The following is a 13,881-nucleotide window of genomic DNA, read 5'->3' on the forward strand; positions in this document are numbered from 1 at the left end:
AAAAAATCTATGAAATATGTTTTTGATGCAGAACTATTGTTCTGTTTTGTTCACAGCTTGCTGTGGCGAACAACAGGATTATTACACTGCAGGAAGAAATGGAACGGGTTAAGGAAGAAAGTTCTTACATCTTGGAGTCCAATCGTAAGGTTGGTGTGTATATGATTCCTGAACCCACTGGGCAGGTCCAGCCTAAGTTTGACAGAGARGAAGTGTTTCAAAGAGGCTTCATTTCCTTACGTATCTCACAAAAAAGAACRAGAGAAGAGAGTGACTCCAGCTGGGCCCTCCAAGAGGGCAACAGATGGACCTTGGCCATAGTACATCCTGCCTGGCAGTAGCTGATTAAACTATGAGCGTGTGCAAAGCTGGTGGCTAACACAGCATATCAATGGCTTGCTGTGTGGACATATCAGAGGAGACAGGAGGAAGGATGATTTTCAGAGAGGCTTGCAGAAAACTTAAGCAAGTAGTAATTCTGCTTTTTTGGTTTGCAGTGCTACCCTTTCCTGGGATTAAGGGCTTGTGTGTTGAAATATTCTGTATGCTTTTCTTCCTTTATCTATGACAAGTGCTAGTAACTATGTCAGAGTTACATTTTAGTTTTAAAACCCATAGGGTGTGTTTTTATGTTTCATAATTGGATTTAGTACACTGACTGAGGCCTGAAAGTAGACAGGCAGTGTATGCACTGAATTGCTCTAAGCAACTTAGATACAGGGAAATACATTACGTTCACAACAAAGTTGCGTGATGCATTAACTGAATGAAACTACTGAACTTTGAAAGTCGTGGAAATTGTTCTCAAAGTGGGAAAAGAAAATGRTCAGCCCAGGGGRGGATTACTAGTATGTAATGATGGATTAATTGGATTTCTTCTTTAACTTAGGTTACTAAAGACAGAACTGCAGATGGACAAGCACTTACTGAGGCACGAAAACAATTAAAGGAGGAGACTCAGCTGCGGCTGGTAAGGGTAATGGGTCCCCACAAAATGGCTTTTAATGTAATTATTCAGTGTCAATCACTTTAAAAAAAGGTTGAATCAGGATATTATTGTTATTCCAGCCTGCCTTGCTTCAGTCTGATCTGTAAGGGTCTGTCAGAAGTGATGCTGATTTTGTGGCTGAGTTGGCTAGTTTGAGGTCAGTTCCTCAAAATTGGCAGTGCACTTGAGTTTTTAGGTCTTRGGTATCCCCTTTGAAGGTAAGGTTATTGATACTATCTGAACTGTTTATTCAATGTAGCATGTTCAGTTCATATAGCATGTTCATTTGATGGGGAGACATCAAATGAATGCTTGAGCAGAACATTTTTTAGGAAATAAGTCTGCAAACTTTTCATTAGTCCCCTTCATCAGAAAGATGGGCCCAAATAGGACTTCCCGACTGACTGCCAGTAGTGCTGTTTACATTGCTTTAATTTTTGACTGAAATCTTGGGTTTGTTTTCTTTAATTGCCTTTGATGTGTTAGATGTGTAGCTGCAATATTGGCATTGCAGCACACTTCTAGGTGGTGACTGCATTGGCAGTACGAGGGTTATCACACTGATGGTGAAAAAAGCTAATTGGAAATGCTGTCTACTGCRCATGTTTCAGGATGTGGAGAAAGAACTGGAGGTGCAGATTGGGATGAGGCAGGAGATGGAGTTAGCCATGAAGATGCTGGAGAAGGATGTTTGYGAGAAGCAAGATGCGCTGGTGGCACTCAGACAGCAACTGGATGATCTCAGGGCTCTAAAGCACGAACTGTCTTTTAAGCTGCAGGTAGGGAAAGAAATTAAATAAAATACAATGAATTCCTAGTAAAAGTGTTAGCTCTTTTGCTTTGTCTCTTTGTTTAGCAGATATGTGCTATGGAAGGGTGACAGGCTGTATAACTAACTTCAGTCTTGCTGCTGTTTCATTCTTTTCCCTATCTGCATACCTTTTCCTACATTTAATTCTRCCTGTTGTTCCCATTAGGGTTGGCATTCTTAATTTCAGGTTAAATGTGATTTGGACAGGAAACTTTAGGGAGGACATAATTTCTGTAATGGCATATGGACTTGTAATCTTTTTGCCTTTTTCAAATTTCTAAACCAACAGGGAAGATGATACAGGAAAATACGATAGAAGAACAGAGAAGGCCACTTCCCCGTGCAGGTTACCTTCAGAGGTGTCTTTTATCCACAGTCTGTAAGCTGTTACAGTAAGGCTAGTGRTTTTCCCCAGTGTAGAAGCTATGTGCAGTGCAGGAGTTGTTTGGGAGGGCATCTCAGTAGTGGGCAGCTCTTCATTTGAGTGAGTTTTTCAGAAGCTTGCATGATTGACATTCAGTGGTTCCATGTTGGTTCCTTTCTTAGCATGCTGGAAAACAGAAACGAGTTTTTCCCAGCCCCTTTTTGAGAGACTCTGCTGGGACGCTTTCCCTTTCTGCCTGATTTTACTTCTGTGCTGGTGGAAGTAGCCACTTCCACAGCCCATGAGCTACTTTCTCCAGRGTGACAGCAAGCAGTTAAATTGCAGGAAACGTGGCATTTGGTTCAGATTGCTTTGCAGCCTGCAGATGTGCTCTGTAATCCCCAGGATGTCTTAYGGTTACATACAGAAGGTACAAGATGCTAAGGGGCAAGACAGCAAACTGTAGAGCTTTAACAATTAATCCTGTCGGGTGTTAAAAAAAATCACAGAATCGCTAAGGTTGGAAGGGACCTCTGGAGATCATCTAGTCCAACCTCCCTGCTCAGCAGGGTCACCTAGAGCATGGTAGCCAGGGTTGTGTCCAGGCRGGCCTTGAAGATCTCCAGAGAAGGAGACTCCACAACCTCTCTGGGCAACCTGTGCCGGGGCTCCGACACTCTCTCAGTGAAGAAGTTCCCCCTCACGGTCAGGAGGAACTTCTGTAGTTCAGTTTCTGCCCATTGCCTCTTGTCCTGTCACATGGGACAACTGGAAAGAGTTTGTCCCCGTCCCCTTGACACCCTCCCTTCAGGTACTTATAGACATTGATAAGATTCCCCCTCAGTCTTCTCCAGGCTAAAAGAGAAGAAAGCAGCTTGTCCTGAAGAAAGACTTGTGATGATCTGGAAATGAGTGTTTTCCACTGGGGAGAGCAGGTTCTGGTTTTTGAGGTGTAAAATCTGACCCATGACTGCTTTTATTCCTTTACAGTCTAGTGTTTTAAATCCTAATAAATCCTAAAAATAAATTTTGAACAGAACAAAACTGTTTCTACTTTCTCTGAGCGAGTCATTCTGTGCAAAACAGTTGAATGATAGGAGCAAGTACTGCATTAATAGATGCTATATAACAAGCTGAACTAATCATGGTATTTCCCTTCTGTTGGGTCCAGATGTAGCCTGTATCTGTAGGAGATGATGTTTCCTCTTGCAATTAATGATTTGATGTTTGCTTTATGGATCAAGTTCTTATGTCTTGTTGGTTTTGCCCATTTCATTTCACTTGCCAATTGATTTTTTTTTTTGTGTGGCTTAGTTTGCTTTTACTGCTACTTTAAAAGATGTGATACAACTTCCTTTGTAGAGTTCAGACATGGGAGCGAAACAGAAGAGTGAGTTAAATAGCCGTTTGGAAGAAAAAACAAATCARATGGCAGCTACCATCAAACAGCTTGAACAAAGGTAAAAAATGAARCTTTTGCTATTATAAAATTGTGTGCATGTTCCAGAGGCACAATGTGTGCTGTTTTTTTTTTTTCTTTCATGCAACTATATTGATTGTTTTTGTTAGAAACTTTCTACCTCAATTTTACATGAATGTTGTGGACAAGTGGAGTGATACTCCTGACAAAGTCCTTTATAGACAGGCTTTGTTTAGTTTAGCTTTTTAAGCTTGAAGTGCCTCTGAGTGACCTAGCCCTACTCGATTTGTCTACTAGATTTGCTATTAACTTGAATGGAAGCAGAGCTAATACCATTACAGGTGAGAGAGAGTGCACAGCTTAGCCACCACTAAACAGAGTGACAAAAGGAGAGCAGGGCTGGGTCTCTTAGCAACAATTTTATGAGAGGCTGTTAGAAGTATTAGAAGTGTTTCATTAAAAAGAATATACTGTGAAAACAGTAATTATTATAGCAGCTTTGCTCACCTACAGGAGCTGAGCTGCATATTTATTATCGTCATTTACAAGTTGATTAGCATCCCCGATAGCACTGATAAAAATACAAATATGAATTTAGAGAAGTACTTGTCTGTTAATGACAATAGTACAGTGGGAGCAGGGAAGAGAAGTGTTGCAACAGAGACAGGTCTTAGGGATGCTTGATTATGCCAGCTCACTTTGGTACTGTTCTGAAAAAACACCCAAATGGAACTGTTCTCTTCGTTCGCAGCTGCACAGTCTGGGCCTTGTACTTTCTGGGGAAGCTGAGCTTGAAGAATGTGAAAGTAAATCAAGGAACATGATAGGGAAGCCTGGTTATCACTGTAAATTGATAAATATAGCCAGCAGGTATACCACCATTTGGACTAGGACATTTTCCATCTTAGTGGCCATGTTGCGATGCTCTAGCTAACCCTCATGTAATTAGGAGGGCTGCAGCAACAAAGTCAAATTGGTTTGGGAGGTAGCAGTGTTTCCCCCCCTCCCCGCCCATTTTTTTTCTTATTTTTGAAGCTGAACCTTGCAGTTGTTTGGCGTAAGGTTCAGAACTTAATTGCCTTGAAATGGCACTGTAGTGCTAGCTCTAAGCAACATCAGGAGGAATGTTTAGGTTTCAATAACATGTATTTTTTTCAGAGATATATTTAATAAAGTTAAATGCACTAAATGAGTTATTTCATCTTAGGGGTTATGTTCTGAATGATTCCTTACCAAAGAGGTCACTTTGTAAAACTTTTGCATTTTAAAATGTATGATGATACCTGTTCAGCTAATTGATTTGCTCTTTTTCTCTCACTGTCCTTATTTTTTCATTTCCTCATCATCCTCATTCTGACTTACTCATACAGTGAAAAGGATTTGGTGAAACAGGCAAAAACTTTAAATAGTGCAGCAAACAAACTGATCCAGAAGCATCATTAGACATTTTTGTCTGGTCACCTCACAGCTCTGACATCAGAACTCATTTATGAGAGGAGAACTTGAGAATTACTAAAAGCAACTGTTTAAATGTTAATTGTCTCCTAAAGTTGATTGGGAATTTGCTGAATTTTTAAAATCAGTGAGTTTTTCTTCAGAGATTTAGAATTGGTTACAAACTCCCTAACTCTGTCATTTAAACTGTTAAACTACCAATGAGTTGGCCAATAAACACATCAAAAAAGCATGAGGAATGGGAGATATGTGGCTCTGTACATCCCGGTGATGCATACTGTATACAGCAGCACAAATCTTCAACATTTATGGATACTAGATGTGTTGTTCAAGCCAATATCTGACTGGCCAACTCTGAAAAGTCGACTAGTTTTCTGTGTTACCCTTTTTGTGAAGTAGACAAGAAAATGCATCCCTGGAAGTTGTTGAAAGTAGTTGTGTGCGTACCCCAAACYGTTACCGTTCACTTCTGTTCTGTGGGTTTATCCCCAAGTCAAAGACGAATGGGTGCATTTCAGTAGCTCATCACGTGAAGACCAGCCCTCTTTTAACCAAGACTGCTTGCAACAATTTTGCCTTAGTGACTTGGTGGGAGGGTGGAGACTTATCCTTATTCCTTTAAACTTTGTGTCCAGAATTAGTAGCTAGGTGTCTTAGAGTAATATGATAGAATGGTAAGTTCAGTGAAAACCTCCTTATCTTTGCATTGCCTTCTACCTCTGCCATGAATCCCTCTAGAAATATGTTGCAGTCCTTCCTGACTGAAGGAAGCTGAGGAGAGGTGTTTTGATAGGTCTTTCCTCTTCCTAGAAAGGGAAGTTAATGCATTTTACAAAACTATTCTGATCTTTATACTCTAGTGTTTTAAAAAAAAAAAAAAGAAGAAGAAGAAAAGAAAAAAAATCGAAGGAAATGTGCAGTGGTGGGGAGTGGGACCAGTAATTTGGTAYTTGACCATTCCTTGTCTGAGTAGTTAGTGGTTTAACAGGAAGAGATGCCTTTTGCTATTACACTTGTACATTTGCTTCTACGTTTCTGTTGCTTGATACAAATATGGAATTTGCTAATGAAAGAACAGCTAAAGCTTGGAAACAGCTCTGATTAGAAAAAAAAAATGTTGATAACCCCAGTGCAAAACTTCAAGTAACTGTAGCTTGAACTATTGTAAATGAATACCCTCTTCCTCGTGGCCGCAAGATTTCACCATGYTGGCCCTTCTCAGACTTTAGGTTATAAATGCTCCAGAAATATTTTACTTAACAGAATCATGTTTGGGTGGGGATTTTGTGTTGAATAAGGGTCTTTTTGSTCTGGTGAGATACTTGTAAAAATTATTGGAGGCCTGCTCCTCCTCTGTCATGTAGAAGAGTGCTTCTTGAGGTGGTGGGAGGCGAATGTGACTGATGCAACTGGGAAGAAAAAACCTACTGAATTCTCACTTAGGTACATGTAAAAATCAGAGAGGCTCAGCCTAGTCCTCCTGTACACAAGCGTGTATCACTGCTTAGCTCATCTAATTGACTCCTGCATAAGCAGACTTGGAGACCACGTTTGAGTCTTTAAGTGATCCCCAAGTCATATGTGTGGAAGTATTAATTTAATCTTGGTAGTCTTTTACTATAAATGCATTTTAACTACCTGAAAAAAAAAAATGAAAGCTTTTGTCAAGGCATCTAAATAGCTAGTTAGGACAGTTAACTTCCCTGCCCCTCCTCAAATTTCTATTGTAGAAATAGTGGTTTGGGCTGGTTTTGTTTGCTGTCACAGCAGTTCTAAAATAAGGTAAGAGTTAAGTATCTGGCAGTTTCTGATGTCGGGCCCAAAGCAGAGATGCTTTGGTGTGCTAATGCTGGGGCACTTGATCCAATGGGATAGTCTGTGGAAGAGACCAGGAAAATGCACTAATTCTAAATATAATAGCTAACCTATGTTGCAAGTTCCATGTAAAGCTGAAATGTAACGTACATTAAAATCAAAATTGACTTAAAATTCTGTGTACTTGAGATTTGCTTTGAATCTCAATAAAAGTGATGTTTTATGTTTTTCATCAAATGGCTGTAAACTGTAGTAATAGAATAAAAAACATTGAAAATCAGAGCTTCTGCCTGGTTCACCTACATTTTACTTTTCTTTAGAATATTTTCCTCCTTCCCATTGTTTTTACCATCCCTTTTGTCTTTTCCTTTTCACTGCGTTTTTTAATTTGTTGTTTAAACTCGGTCTTCCTCCCCACCATGGCTTTTGTTTTTTATCACAAGTTCATATGGCTCAAATCCAGATTGCGACAGGCAGAGAAGGACCGTCAGTTGGCTGAGCATGACAACCGTCTCTTCAAGCAGGAGTTTGGGGACAAAATCAACAGTCTGCAGCTAGAAGTGGAAGAGCTCTCCAGGCAACGGTGAAGAGATCCTTTTCTGATCTATTTTTGGGGCTGTTCTTACTGTGTCTTGTATAAAAACTGGCAGGACAACCCCCACAGTAGGAAGGGGTTAGAGGGGGARAGAAGCAAGCTGCGGAGCCTGTCTGGGAAGCTCAGCAGATCCTCGGCCTGCACTGAGGTCCGTGTTGCAGGTTAGCCTGCTCTAGGTAACGCACTTTCGTTGGATGCCTCCTGCAAGTGCAGACAGACCTTTGACTGTGGTGCAGACCTCTCCGAAGTCTAGCTGTGCACCAGGGTTTTTTTTCCTGATACCATAGCTTAGACTGAAGCAAACTGTAAAAGCAAACAATTTGCCCGTTGCTGATCAGCAGTGATGTACCAGCTGAGTCTTTACGTGCTGCCAACGCTTTTGTAGGAGCAGAGAAGAGTTTTGGAGCAAGAGAAGTAATCCCAGTTGTCAGCCCGATGAACAGTACTGTGCGTGTTCTAGTCAAAATCAGTTTCTGTTTTGCTGGGAAGCAACTGAAAGGTTGAAAGCCAAACATTAGAAAACTTAGCAAGAGCTATCAAATTTTCCCCTGCAGTGTCATCAGTTTACCAACATCAGGACAATAGAAATCCTCTTATCTTAAAATCGAGGAGCATCTCTCATTTCTGCAGACATGACGCATCCTCTGTTTTGTAGCAAGGTTACTGAGATGAATTGTATGAAAGCATTGCTGGATATGCCTTTTTTTTTTTTCCCCCTATTGCCACAACTGCTTTTGTTTCCCATTTCCTCRTGGCAGATTCTTAAAAGAAGTAGGAGAGGCTACCCACAGAGCTGGTAAATGGCTTTTATCGGAAATTTGTGTCAGGTTCCAGGTGTGCACATGAAGGATGTATAGGTATGTGTTTGTACAAGCAGGTTATTTTGCATGTCTACATGTGAAAATGTAACCTTCAGTTATGTTAAGCTGGACCCAAAAGTATGAAATTGGACAAGCTTAGAAGTATTATCAGATATAAAAGGGAAGTGTCTTCTCTGCGTATGCATCTTGTACTAAATCATTTTAGCTGAATTACTGTAACTGGACAGGAAACTTATAGATGAGTGTATTTTTGCATCGTTTTGGCTTTTACTGATTCCTTTTTCACTCGTGCTAGCTCAAGGTGGTGGAAAGAAAACGAGTGAGCCTCCTTTCTAGGAGGCTGTACTGCTTTACTTACGTGAGTTTCTGAAACAGGCAGATACTAGAGCTACGGCAGCGGGTGGTGAGCAGTCTTACTTGAATTGTGTTACTTCAAGAGAAAATGGCAGGAGGTTTGTCTGTTTTTCTATCACGTTTTAAATAAGATTTCCCTAGTTGATTTGTTTTTTGAATGCACACATGGTCTGGATTGGTGTCTGGATTCATTTCTGGATCCAAGTTTTCGCCAACTTTACTCGCTTCAGTTAGGCTATCCAATTAATGAGCCTATAGTCATAGTGCTTTATTATAAAACTGTCAGGTATTGATACTAATGAGGATAATAAGAGATAATGGTTTTTTGAATTGAAATGAAGATTCTGGACCTTTTGCAGTCCAAACCTTGCCACTGCTTTTACAAGCTGATTTTTCAGTTTGTAGCCTTTGATTTTTGGAGCCTGCTGTATTTCTGCCCACTTCCCTTGTAAAGAATTCAGAAATGGAGTGTGTGGCATTTCAGTCCCTGCCTGTCCGTGTGCTCTAGAACTTTTATTGTTCTTGTGTTCTGATAGGCGGCAGTCACAGAGCTGCTGAGCTTGTCGGTGCCAAACTGCAGCTAGTTTGCTCCTAGCCTCCTGCCTGCAAGCAAGCTGCTGTGGCTCAAGACCGTGTGTCCCCTTGTTAATGGTTTGCAGTCTCCAGCTAGGTTTTGAGTCATGCTTCCCTTAGACCTGCTTCAGACTGTGTCAGGGACTTCAGATGTGCTTGCTCGTCTGTCCTTGACCTGTTGATCCATTTGTCTCCCAAACAGGAACGTGCGGCACTCAGCCATGTCTTTGTTTACTGCAGCACGCTCTGCATGGGACTGACCCAAAAGCCTTGGCCCCAGTGCCTGTGCAGGTCAGAGCTGTGGCTCCTGACTTGAAGGAGCATCTCTTCCTTGCAGATTAGTCCAGAGCAGTGTGTTGGCTGCAAGCCATAACATAGCACGTGTGTTGTGTTGCCAGCCCGCTGGGCTTGCCTCTCCTATTCAAAGCCCAGGTGCTCACCTGCTTGTGTCCCATCGCTCGCCCAGTCTGAACAACAGCGCAGGCTGCGGGGTGCTCCTAGTGAGGAACCCTTGGCCTGAGCCCTCAGTTGCTCTTCCAGAACCGAGCCCGGCTTTCAGGTGAAGTGTCAGAAAAATGGCAACAGCTCTGGGGGCAGAAGGTTTTTCTCCCTGCACGGATAGCTTTGAGAAACGGTTGAGGATGTTGCCTTTGGTTTCCTAGCTGGTCCTGTAGCAGTTTGCCTGTCAGGGAATACCTTTTTGAAAGGGCATCAATCAGCTGTGCTACAGTCAAAGAATATGTAGGTCATTTTTGAGAACCAGCAGACTTAGTGGACAAGTGTATTTCTCACAAAATTGTGCTAGGATTAGACYAGGATTTTTTTAAATTCTACATTTCAGCATTTTTGTGGCTTAACACCCTGGAAGACAGCTTTTTACTAACAGGCAGCTCTTTAGTTGAGGTTCAATCCCTTTGGCATGAAGAAAGGCTTAAATAGTTCATATAATGTAGGTTCTGTATATTGTGGGTTGTAAAAGCGTTGTCTTTATTCATAATTTCACCTCAATATTACAGGAACCAGCTTGAACTAGAACTGAAGCGGGAAAGAGACAGATGGTCACACAGTCACCAAAGTAGCCAGGAAAAAAAAGACTGGAAGAATTGGTCAAGAGCGGTAATACGAGCTTTTGTTGACTTTGCTTATATTTAAGTATAGTTTAATTTTACTTGCTCTCTTTTCTTGGGTTTTATTAGGCAATGAATATTTATTGTTAAAGTACCACACCAAGATGAGCTTTGGAACTGTTTTTGTTTAGTTCATACATACACTAAATAGGCATTTTACTTGACTGAACCTTGAAAAATATTTAAAGCAATATACCTAACTGCAGACCATGGATTCCTCTTCTAATACGGGTAGCTTACAGCATCTTGGCAGTGATTGTGTTTTCTTATGATAGTTTAGTAAAGCTGAGCGTGATACTGCAAGACAGATACTGTACTTGTTATACCTGATGAAAAGTAAACTTTTTTCTTTTTCTTTCCCTTTCATTTTAAGGGTTATTCTCCTGAAACAGTTAAATAATAAAACTCCTCAGCAAGCAGTTATCTTTTGAGGGCACCACAGATCATTTTCAGTGTTCTTTTAGTGCTGTGCATTGGTGAATTCAGTGTTTTTAAAGCATAACGCAGCGTTACTCAAGAGTAAAACAGGTTGTCCTCAAGTGAAACTCCCTTTTTAGAAGTAAATTTGCCTTTGAAAGTGAAAATCTGCTCTTTGGCTTTTTTTGTAAAAATGAAACTGGCTCTTTTGGTGAGACTTGGCTTTAAAACAGCTATTTATTAGAGCAAAACCCATAAACATGAGGACAGTGAAGTAACAGGTTGTTTTGAAAATTACCATTTGTGTTGCTGCACTTAACTTACCTTCACTGAGCTGCCCTGGGCTGCTTCTGTAACACTTGGCTTCATGTTGAAAGCTGCTTGAACTATTCAGCACTTTTTTTTTTCTTTTTTAAACCAGTATCACAGATTTCAGTGAAATTATTTAATGCATCTTGATTTAGTTATCAAAAATGCCATGTTTATTGCAGCAGAACAGCTGTGATTCAACAGAAGGTGTCAGGATCCATAGGCAATGCAGTTGGCCAGTAAAAAACCTGGTAGTCTGATCCTCTAAGCAAAAGTTGGTTAGTTATTTGAAAGGCAGAACAGTTGCTTTTCTTCCCTGTGTGCCAGGATGTCACTGGATGTGAGAAGAGGTTACTTCAGGGGTTATCCTCCTTCACTCAGTTCGCAAGCACTGCTGTAGCATGGGTGCTTCTACTAGGAGCAAAGGGGCCAATATGGAGAAAAATTATTTTAGAATGGATTTCTTTTGCCACAAAACTTACATGTGAGTTTTGATACCGAGGAAGTTTGCATTCGCAGAAATTTACAGGTTTGGCTGAAGTTGCTCACAAGTTCAGAGCACTACTTGTACTCATGGGTGGTTCTGTCAGGGCCTGCCATGCAGGCAGGAGGGCTATTTTTGAGATAGTCAGGTGATAAAGCAGTGTTACATGTATGGCTTGGGCCATGACCCAGCCCTTATCAGGGGAGTAGGGGAGGAGAATTTTTTTTTTCCCAGCTGAGAGGATTTGTTTCACTGGTGTTTTTTTTTTTTTTTTAAAAAAAAAAAAAAAAAAAGCCTGAAAAGCCAGTTTCTTTTTCAACTTCAACAAAAGAAAAGGACTGTTAAGTCTCGTCTCTAGTAAAAAGAGACCATAGGATGTTCTCAAGATTCCACCTCTAAAATGTGAAAGCAGCTTTTGTATGCCCCTCAGTAGTTTTGTTCACAGCAAAGGGCGAGCAGCCTGTTCTTGGTGGGTTGGTGATCACATGCTTTCACATGTCCAGATTTGCCTCTATGCTAAGATTAATATTCTCTAAATATTGTTGTAATGTGTTCCTGTGCACTGTGAGCAGCATGGCAGAGATGAAACTGGAATTTGTTCATATAATTTGACTGACTGGTAATTTTTTTCCTTTTGGCAGGATGGGAAGCTCAAAAACCAGGAAGAAAATGCTAAACAGAAACAGTTGCCAAGAGAGGAAAACAGTGTCCTGCCACACAAGTATGGAAGAAACGATACCCCATTTTGCCTTCCTCTCTTGTTTGAAGTCCTGCTTGCCCTTCTCTAATTTCCTTGTTGCTGGTTGAGAAGTTTGGAATAGTGAATTTTTCCTGTCTAAGGAAGATTTTCAGCTTTGTGCCTGTTGTTGAGGCCTCTTTGCTATGTCTTGGTAGCTCTTTAAGGGAAGACGCAGGTTCTACTGCTTGTCCTCAGGGTTTCTGGAACAGAAGAGCTGTCTTTTGATCTTTAAATTTGTTTCTATGTAAATTTAGGGACTTTCCTATTTTTCTTCTCTAGTTAAGCTTCACAAATCAAATGTTGCTGGAGCTTTGATAGGACCATCCAAAGAAGATGTGTTTTGTTAGTGGGGTACAGGGGAAGGGTAGACAATTGAGTGTAGGGTGGTGGTGATGATAGGGAAGGGTAGACAGTTGAGAGTGGGGTGGTGGAGATAATAGGTGGTAGCTTCTGGGCAAGAATAAAGGCTAAAGGGGAGGAAGAACTACTTAAAATAACATCTCTAGAATGTGATTGGGTAAAAAAGCAGAGTCCAGGTAGCATGTGTCTAAAATGAATTTTACAAAAAAAGCGTGTCATAAAATTGCTTTAGGTTTTGAAAGCTAAGTTTAAGATTTGTTTTTAATGTGAAAAGATGCTTTAAAAAAATACAGAAAACAACTCTGTCATGAGGACTATGCTCAGAGGTGGCAAGGAGCATTTGAAGTACCCTGTGAATGTCAGTGGTAAAAATGCAATGCTGTGACATGGCACACTGAATATCAATTTAAAGGTGATCAGCAAAGTGTTGTCTTAAAAATAGCATAAGTTCAATTCAAACCTGCTTTGCTGGATATTAAACACCTTTCAGGCCTTCTACACTTCGCTCCTTGTTTCACCTTGACTGCAGAAGCATTATATACTTCTGTCTGCAGGTTTATCTGGAAGGTTTAATTTTATCATTGCCTGTTCACAGAAGATCTAGGGGATGAATATTTTGCAGCAACTTCTTTAAAAAGTTTTAAAAATTTATGTACTGTCTAAATGTTTTCCCCATACTCTTCCTTTCTTTTTTCTGCTCTTCTGCCACCATTTCACAAGCTTTCTCCTGTTCTTCCCGTTTGAGTACTGCATGTCTAAGCTGATAACATTTATTCTATAGCATGCCACATATGCCTCTTTGCTTTGCTCTCTGAAGCTTATGAATATTTCCTCTCTATCATGCAAGCAGAATTGGCGGAGTAGCTTTGAAGAAATAAAACCAAAAATCAGTATGGGTAGGATTAAAAAAATGGGCTGAGATTGTCCTGTGATACTCCAGATGGTTTCTTAAGTGTAGCGGGGACTGGAACAGTAATGCCAAGTAACGGTGTTCTTTTCTTGTAGGTTACAGAGCGGCTCGCAGGAAGAGCAGGTTGGTGATACGTTTCCTTGCTTTGAAATGCTGAAGGGCAAGTGTGTGGAGGGAGCTTATGGATTATTGCAGCACCTTCCTTGGCCCATATACCCTGAAGTTTATCCCTTGGGTTTTGCAATCACAAGGATCTGTGTGTAGCGTCCATAGCATTAATTGTTCCCGAGAGGAAAGGCATTGTTTATCTTGGTAGAAAAACTCCTAGTTGGCAGCACT

At 40.7% G+C, this 13,881-nt stretch overlaps 1 protein-coding gene across 4 annotated transcripts in view; it reads left to right on the forward strand.

Moving 5' to 3' along the window:
* The window catches only part of RUFY3 (RUN and FYVE domain containing 3), a 58,076-nt gene that overhangs the window by 39,029 nt on the left and 5,166 nt on the right, over positions 1-13,881 (forward strand). For all 4 annotated transcript variants that reach the window (XM_085308848.1, XM_085308849.1, XM_085308851.1 and 1 more), the window contains exons 9-16: positions 57-149; positions 890-970; positions 1,600-1,767; positions 3,526-3,623; positions 7,317-7,436; positions 10,213-10,312; positions 12,175-12,254; positions 13,638-13,665. In XM_085308848.1, coding sequence (XP_085164974.1) covers positions 57-149; positions 890-970; positions 1,600-1,767; positions 3,526-3,623; positions 7,317-7,436; positions 10,213-10,312; positions 12,175-12,254; positions 13,638-13,665 — 768 coding nt within the window. The remainder of the gene's footprint in view (positions 1-56; positions 150-889; positions 971-1,599; positions 1,768-3,525; positions 3,624-7,316; positions 7,437-10,212; positions 10,313-12,174; positions 12,255-13,637; positions 13,666-13,881) is intronic.

This window comes from Rhea americana, unplaced genomic scaffold, assembly GCF_003343005.1.
Source record: "Rhea americana isolate MKP2758 unplaced genomic scaffold, rheAme1 scaffold_284, whole genome shotgun sequence".
Lineage (NCBI taxonomy): Eukaryota > Metazoa > Chordata > Aves > Rheiformes > Rheidae > Rhea > Rhea americana.